The sequence below is a fragment of the Octodon degus genome, unplaced genomic scaffold, assembly GCF_000260255.1.
Source record: "Octodon degus isolate 3935 unplaced genomic scaffold, OctDeg1.0 scaffold00070, whole genome shotgun sequence".
Taxonomy (NCBI): Eukaryota; Metazoa; Chordata; class Mammalia; order Rodentia; family Octodontidae; genus Octodon; species Octodon degus.
Window position 1 is genome coordinate 5,091,262 of NW_004524646.1, and position 25,635 is coordinate 5,116,896.

At 35.9% G+C, this 25,635-nt stretch overlaps 1 protein-coding gene across 3 annotated transcripts in view; it reads right to left on the reverse strand.

Moving 5' to 3' along the window:
- Nucleotides 1-25,635, reverse strand: part of Unc79 (unc-79 homolog, NALCN channel complex subunit) — a 226,234-nt gene that overhangs the window by 124,963 nt on the left and 75,636 nt on the right. For all 3 annotated transcript variants that reach the window (XM_023719685.1, XM_023719684.1, XM_023719683.1), the window contains exons 12-19: nucleotides 18,788-18,978; nucleotides 18,116-18,239; nucleotides 15,344-15,484; nucleotides 12,540-12,761; nucleotides 9,957-10,184; nucleotides 6,356-6,497; nucleotides 3,342-3,421; nucleotides 3,109-3,257 (exon numbers count right to left, since the gene is read on the reverse strand). In XM_023719685.1, the coding sequence (XP_023575453.1) occupies nucleotides 3,109-3,257; nucleotides 3,342-3,421; nucleotides 6,356-6,497; nucleotides 9,957-10,184; nucleotides 12,540-12,761; nucleotides 15,344-15,484; nucleotides 18,116-18,239; nucleotides 18,788-18,978 (1,277 nt within the window). The remainder of the gene's footprint in view (nucleotides 1-3,108; nucleotides 3,258-3,341; nucleotides 3,422-6,355; nucleotides 6,498-9,956; nucleotides 10,185-12,539; nucleotides 12,762-15,343; nucleotides 15,485-18,115; nucleotides 18,240-18,787; nucleotides 18,979-25,635) is intronic.

Here is a 25,635-nt window from a genome sequence, read left to right on the forward strand (position 1 = left end):
CTTTGGAGGATTTCTACAAAACAGTATCAATCTTATGCCAATTATATACATATTTTTTGCACGCGCATGTGTGTGTAAAACACAAGAAAGAAGTAATGTAAAGTCAATGAAAAATGGCAATATACTTTTTAAAGTTTCTAATACTAGGAGAAAATATCATACTGTATCTTACAGGTAGATTCTAAGTCAAAGGTATAGTATAAAACTTAAAACAAAAACTAAGATTAAACAGCATTCAGAAAATTAATTAAACATTAATTAATTAAAAATTGATTCAAAACAATTCAACTAAGAAAAAGTTTTCATGATAGTAAAGAATTACTAAGAATAAAACATAACATAAATACTGGAATGGCAAATATATAACCAGCACTTCAAATATTTTGGGGATAGGATATCACACAAAGCTCTAGTATGTTGTGGACATGGACAGTGTCCATGATGCTTACTTTTGGCCAGGTGTCACTTGTGGGACTGAGCTACTGCTATTTCCTTGATATCTACCCTGTAGACCTGGATAAAATCATGACTCATAGGGTGCAGGAGAAGTCCATTTGTAGAGTATGCTGAATGGAAATATTTTGCTGCTGTATACAAAAGAATAATTGAAAGACCACTTTTGTATACCTATTTTTCTCCTATTTAATTGTTTGCCCTATTTGGTAGGTTCTCTCCATTCTCATTCATGGAGTTGTGGTCATTTTGATCCCTCTCTAAAATATCTTTTAATAGTCTGTATAGGGTTGGTTTTGTCATCATGAAATTCTTTAGTTGTTCTTTGTCATTGAAGTATTTCACTTCTCCATTATACTTGAAAGAGAGCCTTGCAGGGTATATCAGTCTGGATTGGAATTTGTTTTCTTGCAAAACTTGTAGTACTTTGCTCCATGCTTTTCTTGACTTGATGGTTTGTGAAGAGAAATCTGCCATTATTCTATTCGATTTTTCTTTAAATGTGATTGGTTTCTTTTCTCTAGCAGCTTTTAGTATACTGTTCCTGTGCTGAATTTCTGGGATCTTGATTATTATATGTCTGGGTGTGGTTTTCATTGGGTTGTTGTTATTTGGAGTTCTATATGCTTCGGGGTTACCTGAATGTCAGATTGATTCCTCATATTTGGGAAGTTTTCTGCTATTACTTCTGCCTGTATACTTTTTATATCATTTGCATTGATGCCTTCTTTCTCATTGATCTCACGCTGTTCATCTTTGCATTGTCTTGCATATGTTTAATTATTTTTTTCCTGCATCCTAATTGTTTTAAGAGATCTTTTCTTACATTTTCACTAGCTGCAACAATGTCTCCAAGGTCTAAAGTCTATTTTCACTTTCATTCAAATGATTTTGCCAGCTTGTGATTGAAGTTATAATTTCCTATATATCACTTTGAATCTGCTTCATGCATTCTATTTCTTTCCTATATTGTTCATTCAAGGATTCCATCATTTTTTATTCTCTTCTATTTTTTTATCAGTGTCTTCTTTAGAAGCACTTAGTACTTCTTTCATTATAGTTATCATTTCTTTTTTTACTTCAGAAAATATTTCTGATCTGATTTCCTCTATACCTTTCTGCAGTTGTTTCTTTACTTCAGATGCTATTATTTCAGAGATTTCAGGTGTATGATTTCCACCTTCTTCTATTCAATTGTCTCCTGCATTTGTTCTGGGTGAACTCAGGGTCTGAAAACGCATTTTGCTCCTTCTCTTTGTCATTTTGTATAGCCTTGACTTCTGATCTTTGGTGTAGAGCTTTGATAGAGTTATTACCTTAGCAACAGGTCCAGATCTACCAAGTTCAAACTCGGCCAGGTGGGTGTAACTTGGGTCTGGCTGCTGTGCTCCACGTCTTACTGCTGCTTCCCTTGGAGGTGAAGCCTCTGTGCCACTCTGGCAAGATATTCTGCTCCTGGATCAGCTGGGAGGGTCTTGCCCCTAGCCTCTCTGCAGAAAGTTCTGCTGCAGGGTTCCATACTGGTCCTGTCTGATGGAGGAAGTTCTACTCATACTAGGGCCTGGGCTCTGGGCCGAATGAGGATCCAGTGGGCCCCAGGTGGTCTCACTCACCCTGGGCCTGGGCTCTGGGTCATATGAGGACCTGGTGGTCCCGAGGTGAGGACCCAGCAGGCCCAGGGTGGTCCTACCTTCCTTTTCTAACAATGTTTTAAGAAACAAGTTCTCTCTGTTTATCTTTGTATTCCTTAAGTCCTTGCAACTTGTTCTTTGCATGCCCTTAAATGCAGGTATTTAGCAAAGAGCTCTCTTTCTCTACATTTTTCTATTAAAGCACAATTTTGACCCTGTTCACAGTTTTAACATCTTCTATGGATTTCTAAATATCTTTAAAGAAGCCTCCTGTCTTCTAAGCTCTTCACACTTAGGTCCCAACCTACTTCACCAGCCTCTTTTTCTTCAATGCCCCTAAAACCATACCATACAGAAAAATGAAATCTTAGTGTCACCTAAGTAGGTCTTGTCCCTTCTTTCTATTTGTTCTTAACATTTCTGCTTTCCACAAAATGTCCTATTTGTCTCAAATCTCTACCAGTCAAAATTCATTACCTAAATGCTCCTTCAAATAGGCATTTGTACCTGTTACTAACGACTTATTCCTAACTATTCATCCAGAAACCATCTTGTCCACCTGTGAACTGTACAAAGCACTCATTTATCAGTTTCTTGGGTTAACAGTGGCTTATATACATAGGATAATCGTGCATTTTAGAGTATTTATCTAAATATATTTATAATTTCTATTTATAATTTCATAATTATCCCAAGTGTATGTGGGATAATTATGAAATTACTCTTTACTGATATTTTTCTGAGTTATGCTATATTTTAACCCATTAACAGGTAAAAACACATAAAACGATCTTTATTTTACACTTTCTATTTTTATAGCATCTAGTAATGGTATATTTATATATTATACAAAATAGAAGTAGATCCCATTGGCAATTAGGCTGTCCTGGCTAAGAAAAAACAAAACAAAACAAAACAAACAAACAAAAAAAACAAATAAGCTAGTGAGTCTTATTCTAACTTTAATTTTCATAAATGAAGGCTAAATTGTAAAGAAACAAAATGAAACATTAGGAAGACATACCTTGCAATCAACATGTGGTCCTGAATGTAGGCTAAAAATTGAGGATGATCTTTCCTAGCAATGTATAAACATTCTCCATGTAGACAGAGAATCTTCAGGCAATTGAGCATATTAAAAAGAATGTCTGGCTCTTCAAACTTAGCCATTTCCTATGCAAAAAGCCACATAGTTACTAGGTTTTCCAAAACAACTTTGCTACCAAGCCAAATAATAGAAAGTTTCAGAAAACATACCTGGAAAATGGTATATATTAATCTCAGCGTTACTGGAAGCTGTTGGTAGCAGAATTTTCTTTCAGTATCATTCTTTATTACTGTAAAGAAATAATTACACAAAGATTAACCTGCCTCTTTCACTCCATCTCCAATTGACCAAGATCATGAAATCAAATGAAATTTTTTTAAAAGATAATGTATTAAAAGAGCAATTGTGTATACCGATGTCCCAAGGTGATTATAAAACTAATGTACTACATAGAGACTAATAAAATGAAATTTAACTTTTAAAAAGTGATTGCACAATTTTTTATTTGCTCTCCAAATTATTATATATCCTTTTTATGAGTTAAGTGCAAAATCTTTCTTACTTTAGGAGGCCTAGTCTCCATTTTCCACTGTGCAGCCCATGGTGTATTCAAACATCTTTGGCTCTCTAGGCTACCATACTCAGGCCTGTGCCCCCTGAAGGAACCTGAGGCTAGAGGTACATCCCTTCCTAACTAAAGGGAGATAATTAGGTATTAAAGAGAGGTACATAAGTTGATTATCCCCTAAGTAATGGTTTATCACATAGACTAACACAAAATGAAGGCCTTTTTAAAAAGATGAGTATCCTCAGATGAGAACACTATTCATGGTTTTATCCTCTTGTAAGGATCTCTAAGCCCTTTGTCCTTATGGTTTACAGACTCTTTTACATAAAAGCATGGTTACAGCAAAGAACTCACAAGTTAGCCAAATACTAGAACTAGTATTAAATGCATTAAGTAATAGGCCATTGTAAGTTTTGCTAAGTCCTAGAGCCCGAGACAATGGTGGAAAAATCCTCTTGGCCTATATAAACAGTTTACTTGGACTTTTCCACTATAAGTCATTTCAAATGTTTGTTATCAGCACTTAAATCTATTTTGTTAAATGTGAAAGTTTTATAGCTTGTTTTAGTGGTAACTGTTATAAGAAATAGATATCACACTCTCAAATGCAGAAAGAGGGCACAGCAGAAGATAGTGGCAATCACTAAACCTAAGTCTATCAAGCATCCCTTTGTTTCCAAATATGGGAGCTTAGGGTTGCTGCCTGAAGGGTCAAAGAGCACAAACACTATGCAGCTCTGAGCAGCAGGAGCACTTGTCTTGGAAGAAGTAGGGGCCTTCCATGAGGATACTGTTTAAAACTATGCCCCAAAAGACAGCATAAAGGAAGGTAAGTGGGCTAGAAACTGACTATAGCCTAAAGTAGTGTCTAAAGGAGAAATTAGCTAATGTTTAAAACAGTGGAGTTTATATTATCTCAACAAAGAAAGAGTTCAGCTGTCCTGTGTCCACAGATGCTACGGCTGCAGATTTACTCAACTAAGATTCAAAAATGCTCAGCAAAAATATTGCATCTTAACATACTCAGGCTTTTTTTCCTTCTCATTAATCAATATACTATAACAACTACTTACATAGCTTTATATTATATTCAGTATTATGAGTAATCTAGAGACAATTTAAATTATACATAATGACATGTATAAGTTGTATGCAAGTACTATGCCATTTTATATAAGAGACTTGAGCATCCACAGATATCTTTTGAAGGAAGTAACATCTTGGAATTAATCCTCAAGGATAACATTCAATAACTATAACCTATACAAAGAAATTGCTTAAACACTGTTCAAATAAAAGTGGTTATTTATTGATTTGTGTGCTATCTTAGGCTTAAAATATATTTATATAGAAACACTACATATTCTTGGATCATAATTTAAGTCTTTACTTTCCTTAGGCACAAAACCCATTAGAAGCCTAACTTTTGGCCTGGCCTGCACAACTATACCCCTAAAACAAAATCATTAGCTCTAAGTAAACTAGGACTCCTGGATTCTAGCCCTAATTGTTGCCACTAATTGTAGATTTCCAATACCAAGGCCCTACCCTAGATATATTTGGAATTAGGACATGGCGGTGATAGGAGCTCATTTCTTTCGTGTTTCATATCCTGAAACATTCTAATGTTCCAACATAATTCTGGAAGTACTTCTGGACATAATATAAATTGTAAATAAGTCATATGGGCTACAGAACCAAGGGCAAGTCATTAAACCCAGTTCAGATTTATTTTCTAGCCAGCAAAGTAAGAAAGGTGAACTAGATCAGCAGATTCCAAACTTTTATTTTGAAGGATGCTTTGTTTAAAGAACATCCTACTTAGAACTCCAATGTAAAAAGTGGAGCAAGTCAGAGCACTCTGGTGGAATCTGGGCAAGGAGCCTGGGTTTTTATCATTGACCCTCATTTTTTCCATCAATTTTCATTTAAATGAGGAAGTTCTAAGGAAGCAACATAAAGCCTTTGTAATAATACACATTAAACACTAATCGAACAGCCAAGTAGAGTGTTGTATCACTGATAATCCTAGCTACTGGGGAGGCTACGCCAAGAGGCTCATAAGTTCAAGACCAGCTTGAACATCTTAGCAAGACCCTATCTTAAAAACAACATATGAAAGAGTTAGGAGTGTAGCTCAGTGGTAAAGCATAGCTGGGCTTGATTACCAATACTGCCAAAAAGATGAATAGATGAACTCAAGTGTTCTTTTAAATTCTAGCTTCAAAAGTTTTAAATAGTGGGAACAGGAGTTAGACTTCTATTTCTTCTATCCAAAAGCACTACACTTTGACAACATACCCAAAAGAAGTGTTGAGGTTGTCTGCACCCTCCACCTTGGCCTTTCAATCTTGATTCTGTACATCATGTAGGGATCTTGTCAACTTTCTACACTAATACAATTAAGTTTTATTGATAATGAGCTGCTCAAGGAACTGGATTCATATATATATATATATATATATATATATATATATATATCCACTTCACAATCTGGTGGGAAATGGTTCATCTGCACAAATCTACTCCAAGGAAGGTATGTAGCTGACTCTGCCCATGTCATTACTAACCTAAGAAACCAGAGATCTGAACATTAGGCCCTGTGCAAGCTGGGAAGTACCCACTGCATGCCACCCATCATTCACATTGACCTACCAGCATGGTCTGTGGGAATAGTGCGATTGCCTGGGTTCTCCCCATGCTTGACTGCTGGGTTCTCTTCCTCCTCTCCTTCAGGGCCTATAATGAACTCTGGTCTAGAAGAAAGGAGGCTATCCTCAAGGCTGTCTGTTGGCTCCTGCAACAATATGACAAGCAGCCAGATGAGCAGCCCTTGAGGGCTGTAAAACAAAAACAATTTGGCTCAGGTCAATAAAGATGAATTGTGGCCCGTTCTTTTCAGTCCTGTGCTGATCCAGAAGCACAAAGGGACCACACCTCAGAACAGCCTGCATTTGTTCCCCTAATGGTGCAAGATCTGCTTAAACCCTGTTTCACCTGAAACAGATAGAGGGAGAAATAACTGTCAGACATTCCTAGGCAGCTCGCCTGCCTCTGCTTTAATCTATAAGATCCATATCCTGCTCATCATGGGACTTCTACCCAATGGCATTTTTATGCAACTGAATTTATTTAGGAGGGACTGAGTTCACAGAGATATTCAAATGGAAAGGCTTGTTATCTGGGTAAGTAAAATTTTACAAGCAAGAAATTTCTATATGTTCTAGTGCCCATTAGCAGAGATAGGTCAATGATATTTGATCCATCTATGCAATGGGATATTATTCAGCCTTAAAAATGAAAGACATGTTACAAAATGGAGAAACCTTGAAGGCATAAGGCTAAGAGAAATAAGCCAGTCACAAAAAGACACACACTGTGTAATATGGCTCATATAATATATCTGTGGCACACAGAACAGTAGAATGGTGGTGGCCAAGGGACAAAGGCAAAAAAAAAAAAAAAACCAAAGGGAATTGTTGTGTAATAGTTATATAGAGTTTCCATTTTGAAAAATAAAAAAGGCCTGGGGAATAGTTATACAACAATGTGAATATACTAAACATTACATATTATATTTATATATATTATATGTTGTATTTATATATCAAACATGCTGTCAAGTGAGATAAGTTTTTTTTATTTAAAAAATGTGTTTTGTATGGCTTCCATTCAAAATCTTTAACTTCTGGCTATTCTTCTACCTTTTTCTTTAAGTTTTCATCTTCAAATACCTTCTTTCAAAATTATCCTCAGGGCTAATACTTTTATCAGGAAAGAGTTTCTCAACAAGTAGCTGACAGTTTGCTCAAAGCAAGAAGGAGATAAAAACTAGTGGGATAAAGAATATGAGGAAGAAAGAAATCCAGTGCTAAAACAATACCTGACAGTGATCTAAAAACTGTTTTGCCCATCTCACAGCTTTCCTGAAGCTGTCTATATTCCTAGGCCACCCGTGAACAATATACCATGTCAGGTCATAAACTGAGTTTCATAAACGTGTGACAGGAAAAAGTTTCCTGCTGCATATTGAAGCTTCTATATTCACCTGGTAACCCACATTTTTGGTACTGTCCTCAAGGGGGAAGAGAATGGAGTTACCTATCTTGTAAATGACTAGCCAATTCTTCTTGTCCTCATGGATTCTCTTGACCTCTACTTGTCCTAGGAAGAGGACAGAATAGCTCAAGTTGCCAGAGCATACAGCAGAGACTAATTGTTTTCTGAGACAGAATCCTCTTTTATTGAAGGATATTACTCCCATAAAATTTGAGAGAAGAAAACTGAATCCTTTAGCTTCATCTCCAAATTTATTTTGAGTATATGACGATAGTCAAAAGCATTTGCACATGGGAGATTGTTTTGGTGGCTCAGTTTCTCCACATTTACATTTATTCCTGTCTTTGCTTCATAGAACAATGTTTTACTTTTTAAAAATAGCATGATATTCTGGCAATCAGGAAGCTAAGGCAGGTGGATTGCTACAAGTTCAATGCCAGCCCGGGCTACACAGTGAGCATATGCTGGGTAAAGGCCAGCCTGAACTAGATAGTGAGACCCTGTCTCAAAAGGGGAAAAAAAAAGCTCAAATTATTCACTTGATTTTTTTAAAAAGGTCAAATAAGCTGGGTGAAGTGGTGCACACTTGTAATCTCAGCACTCCAGGAAGAGGTGTTTAGGGTTCTGCCCTGATGAGTGAATTAATCCAAGTATAACCTCAGATCACATCTTCTCTACAATGATACTTCTGACTCTGTCACATCCTTAAACTGGATTCATTGCTTCTTGTTTGAACTCCTAGCTACTTTGTTCAAATCTCAACTGCAATGCTCGTTATACTGTCTTATCATGATCAGACTCTAAGCTTCCTAGTCTCATTATTCTTTTAAGACCTTTCATTCTTTCATCATTTATTATTGGGACTGGTTTTGATTTGATTTGGTGGGGGTTTTTATTGTATTTTCTACGTATTAACAAATGTACATCATGCATCCTGGAAAACTTTATGCTATATGAAATAAGTCAAGCACAGAAAGCTAAACACTACATGTTTTCACTTGTATGTGGAAGCTAAAGCATTCAGAGTCATAGCAGCAGACCGCAGGACAGTAGTGCCAGAGGCTGGATAGAGAGGGCCACTGGGAAGATGTAAGTGTTTTATAGTAGCTATACAACGGCTGTGTTAAAAGATATCTAGGGATGTTATGTTGAGACAAACAGGACTAATAATGTAAATGGACAGAAACAGAAACACTCTAATACTTGTATGCTATACTTCAAAAAATCGTTTTCTCTTTTAAGAAAGTTACTTTAAACTCAAAAACAAACACAGAAAAGGAAAAAAAGAGAAGATAGAGCTTGACATGGTGACACATGTTTGTAATCCTAGCACTTTGGAAGACTGAAGCAAAGAAAGCACAAGTGTGGGCCCAGACTGGGCAACCTAGTGAGACATTATTTCAACTTTATGGGAATCTTGGGGGTTAGAGCTTGGAGACCCTGGGCTCAATTCTCAGTAGCACTCAGGGTGATGGGGGAGAGCAAGTACTAGATCAAATAATTCATGTTCATCTGAGACTATAAGGGTATAAGGGTATTTTGGTGTTATAAATCTTAGATAAAAATGAAGTTCAATAGAAAATAGCAATTGTATGGAGCAATGTATAGCCTAGCTATTCCAGCTTGAAATAATTTCCTTGAAAATCAGAAAATGAAAGTAACCAGAAAAAGAAACAGGGCCAGGGAGATAGTTCAATGGCATAAGCGCTTGCCTGGCAAGTGCAAGGTCCTGAGTTTGATCCCCAGTATAAATAAATAAATATTTTTCTTAATTGTAAATAAAAAGCCAATGAGGTTTACAAACTAAAGTTAACTTGGAGCAATCTCCATACACAATCTACTTACTTAATATTTGATTGTGTACTTTATTGTATTCATGATTATAATTTGGAAAATAACTTTATGACAAAATTTCTTCCAAGAATGCTAATAATGTCTTGAATTCATGAAAACTGCATGAACAATGTTTCTGTAACCCTAATTCAAGCCAGTTAATAGAAATCTATACAGTGTGGCTCCATTTCCGGTCCCTTTCCAAGAGCCTGAGTTGGGAAAAACCAAAGAAAAAACTTTCCTTTAAAATAGTCTCATAAAATGGAGCATAAGACAGTACTGGAGGAAGGCTCCATTACACCAGCCATTGCATATAATTAATTTACTTTTACATGTAATTCATTTCATTTCTTCAACCGCTTACCACCAGCCGGCTTTCTTCTTTGGGAGCTAATCGCTCCAGGAGTTCACAAGCAAGCTGATAGCAGAGGATACTAGACTGACATAAGTTACACTCCACTGATTTTTCCTCTTTTTGGCAGGTGTGGGAGCCACCCCAGGGAGCCTGGAAGACATTGTTTATAATAGAAATAATGTCCTTTGACAAGCTGTGCTCTAAACCCATCGTGATTCCGTCATCTTGCAACTCCATCTGAAAGATATTGAAAAGGGGGAAAAAAGAAGAAGAAGAAGGAGTTTGGTCCCTTTATCCAATATTACAGTGGTAAAGTACTTGGAGATAATTTTCATCAACTAATCACAATATTAAATTATTTAAAGACAATGCAGGTTTTAAGGCCATGAATATATATTATTTTCCTTGGATGTTTCTATAAAAAAAAAAGTATAAACACAAGCAAAGTAATGGGAATTATTTTAAAAATCAAATGTGACATTTAAGAGAAGTATTTTAAAATTCATAACTTTGTGAGGTGTAGCACATTTCAAAAATACTACCTCTCACCTACTATTCAAGTCTTGGTTTTTAAATACTATTTTCACTAAAAGGAACCAGGATCCTTGGGGAAATGTGTTGTTCAAGGGTGAGGGCTAGGGAAATACAAGATGAGCCTGAAATATCTTATCATGTCAGAAATTAAGCAAATGTTTAGAGAAAGATATGCACATGTCAAAAGAACACAGAGTCTGACTAAAGGGATTCCCAGTGGTCAAACAGAGAACAACAATGAACAACAAAACAATCAGAGCATCAGATTATAAACCACTGGATAAAGCAAGAATCAATGGACACATGCAGAAATATGAAGATAAATAAATTAATACATAAATAGAGAATGAAAAACTGTCCCTCTAATTAATATCAGCTAACAAATTGCAAAGAAATTACAGAATTATAAAATTATCATTTGGGAGTCATCATAATAATTGATGTAGACATCAATAATCTCAATTAGTGAACTAGTTAGTGAAAATCTGATAAGAAACATCAAATCTCATAAACTACTTCCCCATAAGTTACTTGTTAGTTACAAAAAGGAAAATACATTATTCCTTCTGTATCCATAGGAGAGATTGACTTCAGAGACTTCCAAAGATACCAAATTCCACAAATGCTCAAGTCATTTATATAGAGTAATATTTTCATATTCCTGTGCCTATCCAATCACACAGGAATATGAGAATATTAAAGAAAAAATTTCAGTCTTTGGTTCCATCTGTGGTTATTAAAGAAAAAATTTCAGTCTTTGGTTCCATCTGTGGTTATTAAACTCATAAATACAGAGGGATGGGCCAGGGAGATGGCTCAGTAGAATAAGCACTTCCCTGGCAAGCGCAAGGGTCTGAGTTCAATCCCCGGTTCCGCCCCCCCCCCCAAAAAAAAGAAAAGATAAATACAGAGGGATGACTGTAGTGACTTTCTAGCAGAAAAACTGGGGGGAAAATCACCGTAATCAACTGAGCTAAGTGATCACTAGGTAAGGGGATATTATTATATCTTCTGCCTCCTGATAGAATTCATTAAAAGGACACACTAACACAACTGTGATCTTTTTGCTAAAAACCGTATGACTGTAATTAGTTCATAAGAAAACATCAGATGAACTTAAATTTAAATGCCTTTGACAAAATGACCATATTATTTTAAAAATGTCAAGGACACAAATTATGATTAAGATTGGGAGACGATCTTGGATTAAAGAAGACTAAGAAAACAGTACAAATAATTACAGTGCATGATCCTGGATTGTTCCTGAGTCAAAATTGCTTTTTGTGGTTTTTTTCTTTTGCTAGAAAGATGATATAATTATGGTCATTTTTAAATGCATAATTTATGTAAAATAGATAATAGTATTTCCTGATTTTGATAACTATACTGTAGTAATATAAAAGAATGTCCTTATTTTTAGGAAGTACATTCTGAAATATTTAATAGATAAAGGAATATAATGCTAGCAACTTATTGTCAAATGATTTATTAAGAAAATTCAAGCATATACTTATGAAGAGAAGGAGAGAGAAAGACACAGACAGAAGTAAATGTTAACATCTAAATAATCTGAGAAGTATTTAGGAATTCTTTGTACTATTCTAGCAACTTTTCTGCAAATCTGAAATTATCTCAAAATTTTAAAATTACCAAGACATGTACTTATCAAAGCTTTAACTTATCTTTTAAAAATTATCTTGAAAATTCATTTATAAGATATATTAAAATTAGCCCCATCACTATAGAATTGTACCTTGCTCTTCCCAACAATAGTATTATCCAGTTTGTTCATCCAATTTATTCAACAGAATCAATTCTACTGATGCTAGGATGTTTCTAAAATGCAAATCCATTTTCACATGTCAACATCATTGCAGATATTCACACAAGTAGTTTTCAGACTCTTTAGGAAATTCCCAAAGGAGTTTGCAAAATGTCTTGAGTGCTGCTGCATAATTTCAGCAAGTGTGAAGATGCCCAACACATGGAAAGAATCACTATATAATGCTTTCCCTCATTCTTCACCTCTGAACTAAAGGAAGCTCATGCTTCAGCTACCTGCTTCAGGAGAAGATCAAACATGAGGATGAAACAATTTAGATTCATTTCATCATCTTCACAATCAAAGTCAATAGTCCTTCCTCCTGGGTGTCCAAAATTCTTGAAAGGGCTACGAAATGGGCTATGCATAGGACTCCGAAATGGACTCTGGAAAGGGCTATGAAATGGACTCAGCATATTGTGCTGAACTCGTCGACCAGGATCAGAGGCAACACTCACCTACAAGAAAGAAAGAATGTCAACACAGATAGATGAACACACACTCAAATGTCAGAATAAAATATCTAAAGTTTCTATGGAAGGCATTTCCAACTTTCACATAGTTTCTGTTGACACACCCAATGGCATTAGCACCTCCCAAAACTATGGATGCTCTCAAAATATATATACAAAACAATAAAAACCATTCAAACTTTCAGGGAATTAAATATCAGCATCATAAAAGATAAAGGCATTTACCATTATTATATTTTCTATTCCAGTAAACATTTCCAATTAAAATATATTAAACTAGATTGTATGAATCTACCATAATTTGAAAAGCATAAGAAATTACATAAGCAATATATGTAACATACTTGTTAGAATCATAAACACAGAAACCCAGAATTATATAACTAGTTAAGGAACAATAGCCTCTGGGGATCCTAAATGATTAAACTATGATGATAAACAGCATATGTCAAATCTGTTGTACTGCTACTCTATTTGCCCTCCCCACACTTCATTCCAGGCCTTTACTACCCTTCTCTGCCCTACTCTAGTCCAAAGATGTGCAGACTGTTTCCTCAGGCTCCTCCACTGCCCAGCTTCCAAGTGGCTTCATCACCACCAGAGGACCTGAAGGTGGAGGAGTAGGAAGTAGGACTATTTCATGACACCTCCTCCTGCTTTACAGCTACATCTCTAGATCTATCTCCATTACTCTACAGCTTCTTCCCAGCCCTTCCTTGTAGTCTCAGATCCTAGTCAGCTCCAAGAGCTCTACTTGTACCTTTCACCTTAGGAGCACATTGGCTTTTACCGGACTGTTACCAGTCACTGGGTGCCCCATCAAACCTTATTGCTTCTTTTCTCAAAACTCCATAGACAGAATCTCCATTAAAGTTTCTTCATTTAACCACCTAGGAAAATTTTATATCAGGCCCTGAGTGACATATCTGTGTATTACTCTCAAATCATATATTTTTCTCATAAAGATTTAATAAACAGACATTCCACAGACACCATTTTTAAGGTATAGGGGAAGAGTAACCCTATATGAATCAGAATATCTGTACAGCATTACTTCTAGGAAATCACTTCACTTCACTGAATGAACATCTGGCTAAGTAGTTATAAAATTAGGATAAGTTATTCCCTGATTGGTTCTCATAACTTTGTGATTTCATTCATGAGGAATACTTCACACAAAATAAAGTACTTCACAAAGTAAGGTCATCTTAAATGTTATAGACAAAAGAAATAAATTTGACTAGGTGGTAGTTTGTTCCTATCAGCAAGTGAGAAAGAAATAATGCTTTTTAAAAAGTAATAAATATAAACTATGATCCTATTTTCATATTAGATTTTTCTAACTGCTAGATGCCAGGTAGAATGATGGGGAAAATTTCATGGAGAGGCTTGACAAGGAGCAGGACAGTGCTTGCCAACCCTCAGGTGTGAGTCTGTCCAAAATTGCTCACAGTCTGAAGATGCCTTATACAAGTAGAAACTCCACCAGGTCCTCCACAGGGGAAATAATTAAAGTAGGTTGTGTTCATCTACAAATCTGCCAAAATTAAACCCATCACTATAGGTAAATGGATACAACTGGAGACCATACTCAGTGAATATGGTGAAATAATTCAGACCCACATGAGCCAATACTACATTGTCTCACTAGTTTAAGAACCTGAAAGAGTAAGTAAAATCTGAAAGATACAATAAAAAAACTCTCATAGCTCTATATAGATAACATACACAAATAAAAAGTTGGAAAATAGAAAAAAGAAATTCAAAGGTATAATAAAAAGGTATTAAATCTCAAAAAAAATTGTGCTAGGCATGTGGCATACACTTGTAATCACAGCTACTCAGAAAGCTGTGGCAGGAAAATTGCAAGTTCAAAGCCAACCAAGGCAACTTAGCAATGCCCTGTCTCAAATAAAAAGTAAAACAGGCTGGGTTGTAATTCCGTGATGGAGCATCCTAAGGTTTGATCTTTAGTACCATAAAAAAATTCAACAGATTTGTGTTTCTCATCCACAAAGGTGCAAGCAGGTCAATAAAATGAGCTCAGTTAGTTGCTAGTGACAGCATCATTCACAGTTGATTTAAGTCTTCCCATAACACAATGACAGTAAAGGAATCATCAAATCCCTCACCCCTAAAGTAAAGTACTGGTCTGCCCAGTAACTGGTAAGGAATTCTTATTCACTATGAGAAAGTCCCTTCTCTTCCAGCCCACAAAAAAGCTGTTATAAGAAATTATAAGAAAAGATATTCTTTTTTCTTTCATTGTGTTATAATATTATAAGAAAATATTATTATATTATAATATTATAAGAAAAGCTATTCTTTTTTCTTTCATTGTGTTGAGTTAAAATTCTTAAAAAGAAAATTAAAATTAAACTTACTAATTTTATACTATATTAAATCTACCTTGATAGGTTTAATAATGTTTTCTTATTTGAAGGAATAAAGGATTAATGGAATGAGATGTGATGAAAAGGATTTCTACAACACTACTTTCAGGCCTGGTACAAGTGACAAGGTTTTCAACATTTTTATAAAACAAGAAGAGCTATGGCAATAATTACCCTTCGAGCTGCATGGTTCCCTGCCAGTTCACTGACTCTTGATTTTCTTTGATTTGCCAGTTCTTTGACAGAATTAACTCCATCAGAAAACATACTTATTAAGAGCTGAAGTGGAACCGTGATATCTAATTCTGATAATACCTGGAGAGAAAAGGCACATACCCCCCAAAAAAAGCATGAAACTTTAAAACTCAGAAAAATACATTTAACATCGCTTCCGAAAGCAATCTATTAGATATAAGGACATTTAACTTTACATATATTCTATCAGCACAATCATTCTCACATTTCTGCACCAAGTAAATTCAACTTTTTTTAAACTTTCCCTTTTGCCTATCTCATGTTCTTCCCATAATGTTTCCAGTTAATTAATACATGAGTCATTAAAACTTCAAGCATTTTATTATCTACCCTGTTCCTAAACAGTAAGGTCGGTACTTTTAACCTCCAATTGCAGCACTTTGTTATTTCAGTACTGTCAAAACCAGTCCCTAGAATCTATGAGTGTAACTGTTGCTGACTCTGAAGGGATAGAAGCTTCTAGCTGTGCTGCTTCAGTGTCTGAAGTCATCTATAGAAAGACTAGCTTTCCTAAAATGAGAATGATCTTACTGAGGTCTCTTTAGGGATAAAAAGTTAAAATACTGAATCTCAAAAATGACTTTTTAAAAAATGATTCCTTTATCAATGTGAAAATTACTTGTTTTATTGATTTTTTTTAAAAATGTATTTGGTACCGGTTCTCACTATGCAGCTTGGACTCATAATGACCCTCCTGTTTTCAGCCTCTCCAGCACTGGGATTACAGACATGCACCAGTACACCCAGTTTCGGTAGCTGGCTTGGTGCACCTGGGGCAGGGCCAGGATAGCATGTGGTACAAGGAATTGAACCCAGGACCCTGCACTTGCCAAGCAGGTGCTTATATTGTTGAGCTATCTCACTGGCTCTGTGAAAATTATTATTGCTTAGTTTAGAACTCATAAGGCCTCATTATAACATAAAGGACTAGTAGAGTAACATTCTCCATGGCACAGAAATATATTTGGGGGACTAAGTATATAGCTTAGTGGTAGAGCACTTACCTAGAATGTACAAGGCCTTAGAATCAATTCCCAATCTCTCTCTCTCTCTCTCTCTCTCTCTCTCTCTCTCTCTCTCTCTCACACACACACACACACACACACACAGATCTACCTATACTTAACCTAAACATTAAATCTCTCCTTATTTTCTGCAACTGCCCAAACTTTGTGTCAGGTATGATATTCAACTCAAGCTAGCACATTTTTATTCAATATTCACTAAATATAGATCTTTTGAGAAGCTAAAAAAAAGCATGAAGAAGCTTATAAACTCAGAAATAAAACCTGAGCCTTAAACTTGATAGTAAATAGGTGAAACAATAGCAACAACACTAAAAATCTAACTATAAGATAAAATAGAATTAGCACAGAACATATATAGATATTGGGAGAAAAAATGACTTTTTTAAGGCAGCATCTCACTATATAGTACAGGTTGGCCTTGAAATTGTTTATGTAGCACAGGATGACCTCAAACTCATGGTGATTCTCCTGCCTCAGCTCCCTGAGAACTGAGATTACAGGTATCAGTCACCATGCCTGGCTAAGAATAATGCTCTTGATAAGAAGATAGGGATCACCTTCTCAGGGGCCCCCTTCTGTCCCTCTCTTAGACAGAAGCTTTCTTTCCCTCAATAAATATATTCTGCTTATAAAAAAAGAAGACAGTGGCATGAAGTTAAAAAAAAAATCAGGTCCTCCAAACTTAAAGACTCAATCCAAAAGTGGGCATCTGAAACGAATACACACTTCTCAGATGAAAAATAGAAATGCAGAATAAATATTTTTAAAAATGGTCACCATCATTGATCATTCACAAAATGCAAATTACAACAATGCTCAGATTTCATTTCACCCAAGAAAGAATGGCTATTATGAAGAAATCAGCCAATAAAAATTCCTGACAGGGTTGTGCGGAAAAAGGAACCCTTCTCCACTGTTGGTGGGAGACTGATGTAACCACTCTGGAAATCAGTGTGGCAGTTCCTCAAAAAAAAAAAAAAAAACTGGGACTAGAGGTTTCATTCCACCCAGCTATTTTTCTTGGTATCTCCCCAAAGAATTAAAAGCATCATATTCACATTCATGTTTATACTGGAACAGTTTATAATAACCAAATCTTGGAGACAGCCCAAATGCCCATCAACTGGTGAGTGGATAAAGATTTTTTTTTCTTTTTATATAATGGAGTACTACTCTGCCATAAAAATGGATAAGCTTGAGACATTTCTAGGTAATGGAACAAGGGAGGGGGGAGGGAAAAAGGAAAGAAGATAAAAGTTTTAAAAAATGAGAAAAGAAGGGGGAAATAAGATACACAAGAGCTCACAAAATGGAGACAAAAACGAAAGTCATTCCAAGTTGAGGGAACATCATGAACCACTCAAATCAGTTTTTCTCAACTTTTCCAAGTGAAGGATCTGTTTAATATTAAAGATTACTTAGAATCCTAGATAGCTTGTAGTAAGAACTAAAATGCCTATGAATTCAATAATACTATTGCATAAATTTATTAACCATCACTAGAGCTACATATATTTTAAATTTAATCATTTATCTATGAGTATGCAATAGAAGTTTACAAAAGTCCTCAGCAAGTTTAGAATTTATGAACTCTGGAAAAACTACCTAGGTATCTAAACCTTATAGGCCAAGAATTATTACCCAAAATGATCATAACACTTACATGAAGCCATAATAAAGCTTGCTCTTGTACAGAAGAGGGATATCCTGTAAATCGACAACTAATAAAGCCAAACATCTCTTCCATTGAAAAAGGTAGAGGACAAAGTTCAATGTCAAACATTTTGCTGCAAAGTAGATCAACAAAAGTAAATGACCAATGGGTTTATTAACACCACCAAAGCATTCCTATGTCTACCCTTTTTGGACAGCCCAAACCTTTAGTTTGTATTATGAACTGTTATTAACACATCTCATTTTTTTCTGTAAGAGAACAGTCAATGTCATTAGAATAGATACAAATAATCCATATAGTCATAATAATGTTCATATTCATATTAGTTTTAACAGAAGAAATTGTATTTCTAAAGAATTAGAGTTGCTTCTCAGTATATAAAAACATTTCCCTTTAAACTTCCCTAATATATTCCAAGTTGCTTAAAAAATATGGTGCATATTTTTTTTTCCACAAAAAAACCCAAAATCTTTTCTGAAGAATTCTAAATCATCTTAACTCAACTTACAGCAGCTATTTCATTTGAGGGCTTTACATTTCACCAAAGAGTTTTTAAAAAGTGAAACAGATTATATGTAAAGTGCTTAACAAAGTGGCTGGCACACAGTACATGCTCAATAGCATTATAATTACAATGACTTCATTCTACTACTTACCCACCTTAATACTTCCCTGAATTCTTTTAACTGGTTATCTGGGACTTCTGTTCGGATGGCTTCCAGCCATTCTGGCATAATACACTCCCACACAGACTGGTTGATCACATTGTAGGGGATTAGGCAGAGGATTCTGTTGAGACCTTCCTTCAACTGAGTCACTGTGCTACAGGACTTATCCCAATATCCACCAACCTGGTGAAGTTTTTACAACAAGGGAAAATAACAAAGTTTATTGAAATAACAAGTTTTAATTATATTCTAGGATTTTGTTTTAAAAAAAAAACTGAGTACAGAGAACAGGTACAACTTGTATCTCTGTCTCAGTCTAAGAATCTAGAGATTTGTAAAAATCTACCAACCACTATTAGGATCCATTAGTAGCAAGAATGAAAACATAATTACGAAGAAATTCATCAAATACTGATCAAAGATTAAATTTTAACTATTCTACTGCAGACCTTTCAAATCACATATGAATTATATTTCCAAACTTTTTTTTTTTTTTTTTTGGCAGCACTGGGAATTGAACGCAGGCCCTTGCCCTTGCCAGGCAAGCGCTTATTCTACTGAGCTAATTCCCTGGCCCTTCCAAACATTTTTTATCTTTACAGATAAGCATACTTTTGGGGCATTGTTATTTTAAAGCTTGATAAATCCATTACAACATTTGCAGTTAAAACTGCCACCTCAGAGGAACACAGTCTTATACTACCATATATTTTATATTGTAGATCTTTCTTTACAAAAACATAGGCTGGATCCATGAATTTTAAAGATGCATATTTTACTAATCAAGATATTACCTTAACTTCATAAAAGAAGAAAAATCATAGTAAGTTTTAAAATTTGAATTGTCTTAATCCCGATGTTAAAGATCTTATATTCCTCTCCTAAGTATAAAAGTAATGAAGGGTTAAATGGTCCTGAGTCTTTACCATGTAACATAAGACTTGTGGAAAACTGTCTTATTTTAAATGAATTCTACTGGGAGCTACAGAGCTTTCCTGGCGCCATTTAAGAACCTTGGACTCTGGGAAGCCTGCTGGACTATGTTAAGTTCTGACCTTCCTTATCCCCCAGCATGCAGGCATGGAGCTTCTGCTGGTGCAGGACCAAACTTTTAAGAATTTAGGTGGACTCTGAGGGATCTATGGAACACAGAGAACTGCGATTTGTAGGCCCAGCAAGAGCAGGTGCAGAACATTCCTGCAGCCATTTAAGAATTTTGGCAAACCCTGGGAAGCTTGTGGAATTCTCTCTGGGTGATTACTAGGAGCTTCAAAAATGCCAAAACCCAGGACCAAAAAGCAGTCTCAGTCCTCTAGCCAACCCAGAACAAATCCAGAAGAAAAAGACATACAATAACTTGGAAATCACACACCTGAAATCTCTGAAATGATAGCAACTGAAATAATGAAACAAGTCCATCAAGCTATAGAAGAAATAAGCTCAGAAATAATCTCTCAGGTCCAAAAAAGAAAGGACAGCAATTGTGAAAGAATTTCAGAGACAATTAAAGAAGACACTGAAAAATAGAAGAGAATAGAAAAATGGTATAAACAATGAATGAACAATACAGGAAAGAAGTAGAATGCATGAAACAGATTCAAACAGATACCCAGGAAATTAAGAACTCCATTGAAAACTGGTAAAGCTGCTTGAATGAAACTGAAATAGGCTTTCAGATCTCAAAGACACTGTGCCAGATAATGAATATGAAATAAAACATCTCTTAAAACTAACAAGAAACCAGGAAATTATAATTCATCAGGTATAAGACGATGAGAGAAAAATAATATAAGAATAATAGATGTTAATAAAGCAGTGGGAAACAGCACAAATGACATAAAAAGACTATGTGCAGAACTACTAGCAGAAAATTTTCCAAACATGAGAAAAGAAACTGACATACAATTAAGCAAGGCATATAGAACTCCACACAGGGCCAGCCAAATAGCTCAGCAGATTAAAGTGCCTGCAAGCAGGCACATGGGCCGAGGGTTCGATCCCCAGGCCTACTGTGCCAGCCCCACCTCTGGGGCACCCTGAGACAGCAATTGAGACTGGTTGTGGTGGCATGTGTCTATAAATCCAGCTCTTGGGAGGCTATAAACAGGTGGATCACTACAAGTCCAGTCTACTAGTGAGACAATAAACACCCTGTAGACCTTTCCCTAAAAATACAAAGTAAATAAATAAAAAAAGAACTCCACACAGCCGGAATCACAATAAATCTATTCCTATCCACATAATGGTCAAGATATAAAAAATTCAGCAAAGAATAGAATATCAAAACCTAACAGAGAAAAGAAACAGATCACCTACAATGGAAAGTCCGTCAGGATCATGGCAGATTTCTCAGCAAATCAAGAGCTTGGAGTGTAGTATCTCAGGTCCTAAAAGAAAATAACTTCCAAGCCAGATTCATGTACCCTGAAAAATTATCTATCAAATTCAATGGCACACTAAGATCCATCCATGACAAACAATTGAACAAATTCATGACCACCAAACCAAACCTACAATGGGTAATAACAGATAATCTAGAAAGAGAAAGAAGTGATCAGCTTCAAGAACAACATTAACAAATCACCAAATAAAGCAAGTAAATTAAAACGAGGGGAAAAGTACAAAACCTAGAACAGGAGAATGACATGACAAAGATAAGCCAATCTGTGTCAGTTATAACCATCAATAAAAAGTCTCAATTCACCAATCAAAACAAACAGACTAACAGAGTGGATTAAGAAACAAAATCCAATAATATGTTGCATACAAGAAACACATTTAACTCAAAAGGAAATTCACAGACTAAAAGTCACAGGATTAAAAACAATCCTGCATGCCACAGGAAGTCAGAAAAAGGCAGGGGTAGAAATCTTGGTTGCTGATAACATCAACTTCAAACCAAAAATCATCCATCCAGATAAAGAAGGTCACTACATACTTGTTAACAGAAAATTGTAAGAGGAAGAGATAACAATTATAAATATGTAGAGATCCAGCCCAGCCCAGGCCCGGCAAGTGTGTGGGAGAGCTTCCAGCTTCCCTACGCCTGCGGGACATCTCCAGACCAAAACCCAGGCATGCCACGTGAGTGAGACCCTCTGCTGTTCCCTTGGGACCCTCCACCCCTCCGGAGTCCCTGGCCCCAAGCCCGCTGAGTGGGAACTTCTGTGAATCTCTCAGGACCCCTAGATTCAGCCCAGCCTAGGCCCAGCTAGTGTGTGGGAGAGCTTCCAGCTTCCCTGCACCTGCGGGACCTCTCTGGACAAAAACCCAGGTATACAGTGTGAGACCCTCTGCCACACACTCAGAACTCCTCCACAATTCTGGAGCCCCCATATCCAAGCCCATCGAGTGAACAAAAACTTCTGCAACACCCTTGGGACCCCCAGATACAGCCCAAGCCCAGGTCTGGTTAGCATGTGGAAGAGCTTCTGTGCTCCCCTGTACCCCCTGGGCCAGGGGCACAACAGTGAGGCACAACAGGTTCACTGTTGTACCAGATGTATACAACAGGTTCACTTCCAAGGGCTGCAGCAGAAAGGAGCTGAACACAACAGGTAGACCTAAGTCAGGCATAACTGGATAAACTCAAACTTAATAGATCTGCACTCAAATTTCACTAGGTGCTAAGGATATAACTGCACCAAAGCTCTACACCAAAGGTCAGAGGTCAGTGTTATACAAAATGACAAAGAAAAGGAGCAAAATGCAATCTCAGGCCTTGAGCCCACCCAGAATAAGTGCAGAGGACACTAGCTCAGCTCAGATGTATGAATTAATAATGTTGGAAGTAAAGAAACAACAACAGAAACATATAGAGGAACTCAGAAGAAATAATTTCTGAAATAAAAAAGAAATCTGAACTCAAATGCAGAAACATATGGAGGAAACCTAATCTAAAAAAAAATCTGCAGTAAAAGAATTAATAACTGCTTCTAAAGAAGACATTGATTAAAAAAAAATAGAGATTAGAAAAATGACAGATTCCTTGAATGAACAATACAGGAAAGAAAATAGATTGCATGAAGCAGAGTCAAAGAGATATAGAGAATGTAAAAATCTCAATCACAAGTTTGCAAAACCCTATGAGTGAAAGTGAAGACAGAGTTTCAGATCTTGAAGACACTGGTGCAGCTAGTGAAAAGGTAAGTAAAGAACTCTTAAAAACAACTAGGATGCAGGAAAAAATAATTCATTACCTGCAAGACAATGCAAAGATGAACAATGTGAGAGTAATAGGCATCAGTGAGAAAGAAGAAGTCAATACAAATGACATTAAAAAAATATGGACAGAAATAATAGCAGAAAACTTCTCAAATATGATGAAACAATCTGACATTCAGGTAACCGAAGGATACAGAATGCCAAATAACTTCAACCCAATTAAAAACACACTGATGCATACAATACTCAAGATAACAGAAATCCAGAAGAAGAAGAATATACTGAAAGCTGGTAGAGAAAAGAAGCAGATCACATTCAAAGGAAAACCCATCAGAATTATGGCCAACTTCTCTTCACACACCATGAAGGCAAGAAGAGCATGGAGCAGAGTACTTCAAGTCCTCTATGAAAACAAATTCGAGCCTAGACTACTATACCCTGAAAAACTCTCTTTCAAATATGATGGAAAAGTAAAATACTTCCATGACAAAGAACAACTAAAGAATTTCATGATGGCAAAGCCAACCCTACAGAGACTACTGAAAGATGTTTTAGAGAGGGACCAAAATGATGAGAACTCTGCGAATGAGAACAGAAGGAACCAACTAAATAGAACAAACAATTAAACACAGGAGAAAAAGGAGTAAACAACAGCAGGTAAATAACATGTCAATCATAAGTCAACACATCTCAATTATAACCATCAATGTAAATGGACTCAATTCACCAATTAAGAGAAATAGACTGGCACAGTGGTTTAGGAAACAAAATCCAACAATATGCTGTATACAAGAAACACACTTAACTCATAAAGAAATTCATAGGCTGAATATCAAAGGATGGAAAACAATACTATATGCCCCAGCACCTCAGAAAAAAGTGGGGGTAGCAAGCCTGTTCTCAGACAGTCTCAACTTCAAACCAAGAATGATCAAATGAAATAAAGAAGGCCACTAAATACTAGTTAGGGGAAAAATTCCAGAGGAAGAGGTAACACTCATAAATATCTATGCACCAAACACAGGAGCACCCAACTATATAAAACAAATCTTAATGGACATGAAAAATCAAATATCCAATACCACAATCTTAACAGGAGACCTAAACACCCCCTTATCCCAAAAAGATAGATCGACCAGACAAAATATTAGCAATAAAGTAGCAGAACTGAACCAGAGCTTGGAACAAATGGACTTGGTGGACATATACAAAGTGTTCTACCCAACCACAGCTGAATACACATTTTTTTCAGCTGCACATGGGTCATTTTCTAAAATAGATCATATACTACTCCATACGTCATGCTTAAGTATATGCAAGAAAACAGAAATTATTCCATTCATATTATCTGACCACAGTGAAATGAAACTGGAAATAAACGACAAAAGAAACCAGAAAACCACTCTAAATACATGGAAATTAAACAACATCCTACTCACCAATCAATGGGTCACAGATGAAATTAAACAAGAAATTCAACAATATCTACAATTCAATGAAAATTCAAGCACAACTTACTGAAATTTATGGGATGTGATGAAAGCATTTCTCAGAGGGAAATTCATAGCTGTGAACTCACACATTAGGAAAACAGAACAGGAACAAATAAACACCCTAATGCTGAACCTCTAACATCTAGAAAAGGAAGAGCACACCAAACCCAGAGGCCTAAGCGGGGAAGAAATCATAAAGATTAGAGCAGAAATTAATTCAATTGAGATGAAGAAAACAGTTCAAAACATTCACGTATCAAAAAGCTAGTTCTTTGAAAGACTAAATAAAAGATAAGCCCCTAGCTAACCTCATCAAAAAGAGGAAAGAAAAACTCAAATAAGGAATGAAAAGAGTGTAATCACCACAGACCCAGTGGAAATTCAGAAGATTATCAATAGCTACTTTAAGAATCTTTATGCTCACAGAATAAAAGACACAGATGAAATGGACAGGTTCCTAGAAAGGTACAAATTACCAAAACTGAATCAAGAAGATATAACAACTCTCAATAACTCAATCACAGCCAATGAAATAAGAAATGTAATAAAAAGCCTACTGACAAAGAAAAGTCCAGGTTCTGATGGATTCACAGCTGAATTCTACAAGAAATTTACGGAAGATATAATCCCTACATTCCTCAAACTCTTTAATGAAATTGAAAAGGAAACACTTCTCCCAAAATCATTCCTGGAGGCAAGTGTTATACTGATACCAAAACCAGGGAAAGACACAACTAAAAAAGAGATCTATAGGCCAATCTCCCTCATGCACACAGATGCAAAAATCCTTGACAAAATCCTAGCAAATAGAATACAGCAAATCATCAAGAAGATTATACACCATGACCAGGTAGGATTCATCCCTGGGATGCAAGGATGGTTCACTATTTGAAAATTTATAAATGTAGTACACTTTATCAATAGAGCGAAAACTAAAAACCACATGATCATCTCAATTGATGCAGGAAAGGCTTTTGATGAAGTCCAACACTCATTTATGTTCAAAGTCCTACAGAAAAATGGAATAGAAGGCCTCCACTTCAATTTGATAAAAGCCATCTATGATAACCCAACGGCTAATATAGTTCTAAATGGGGAAAAACTGAAATCTTTTACTCTCAGATCTGGTACAAAACAAGGATATCCTCTATCACCACTCCTATTCAATATAGTTCTGGAATCA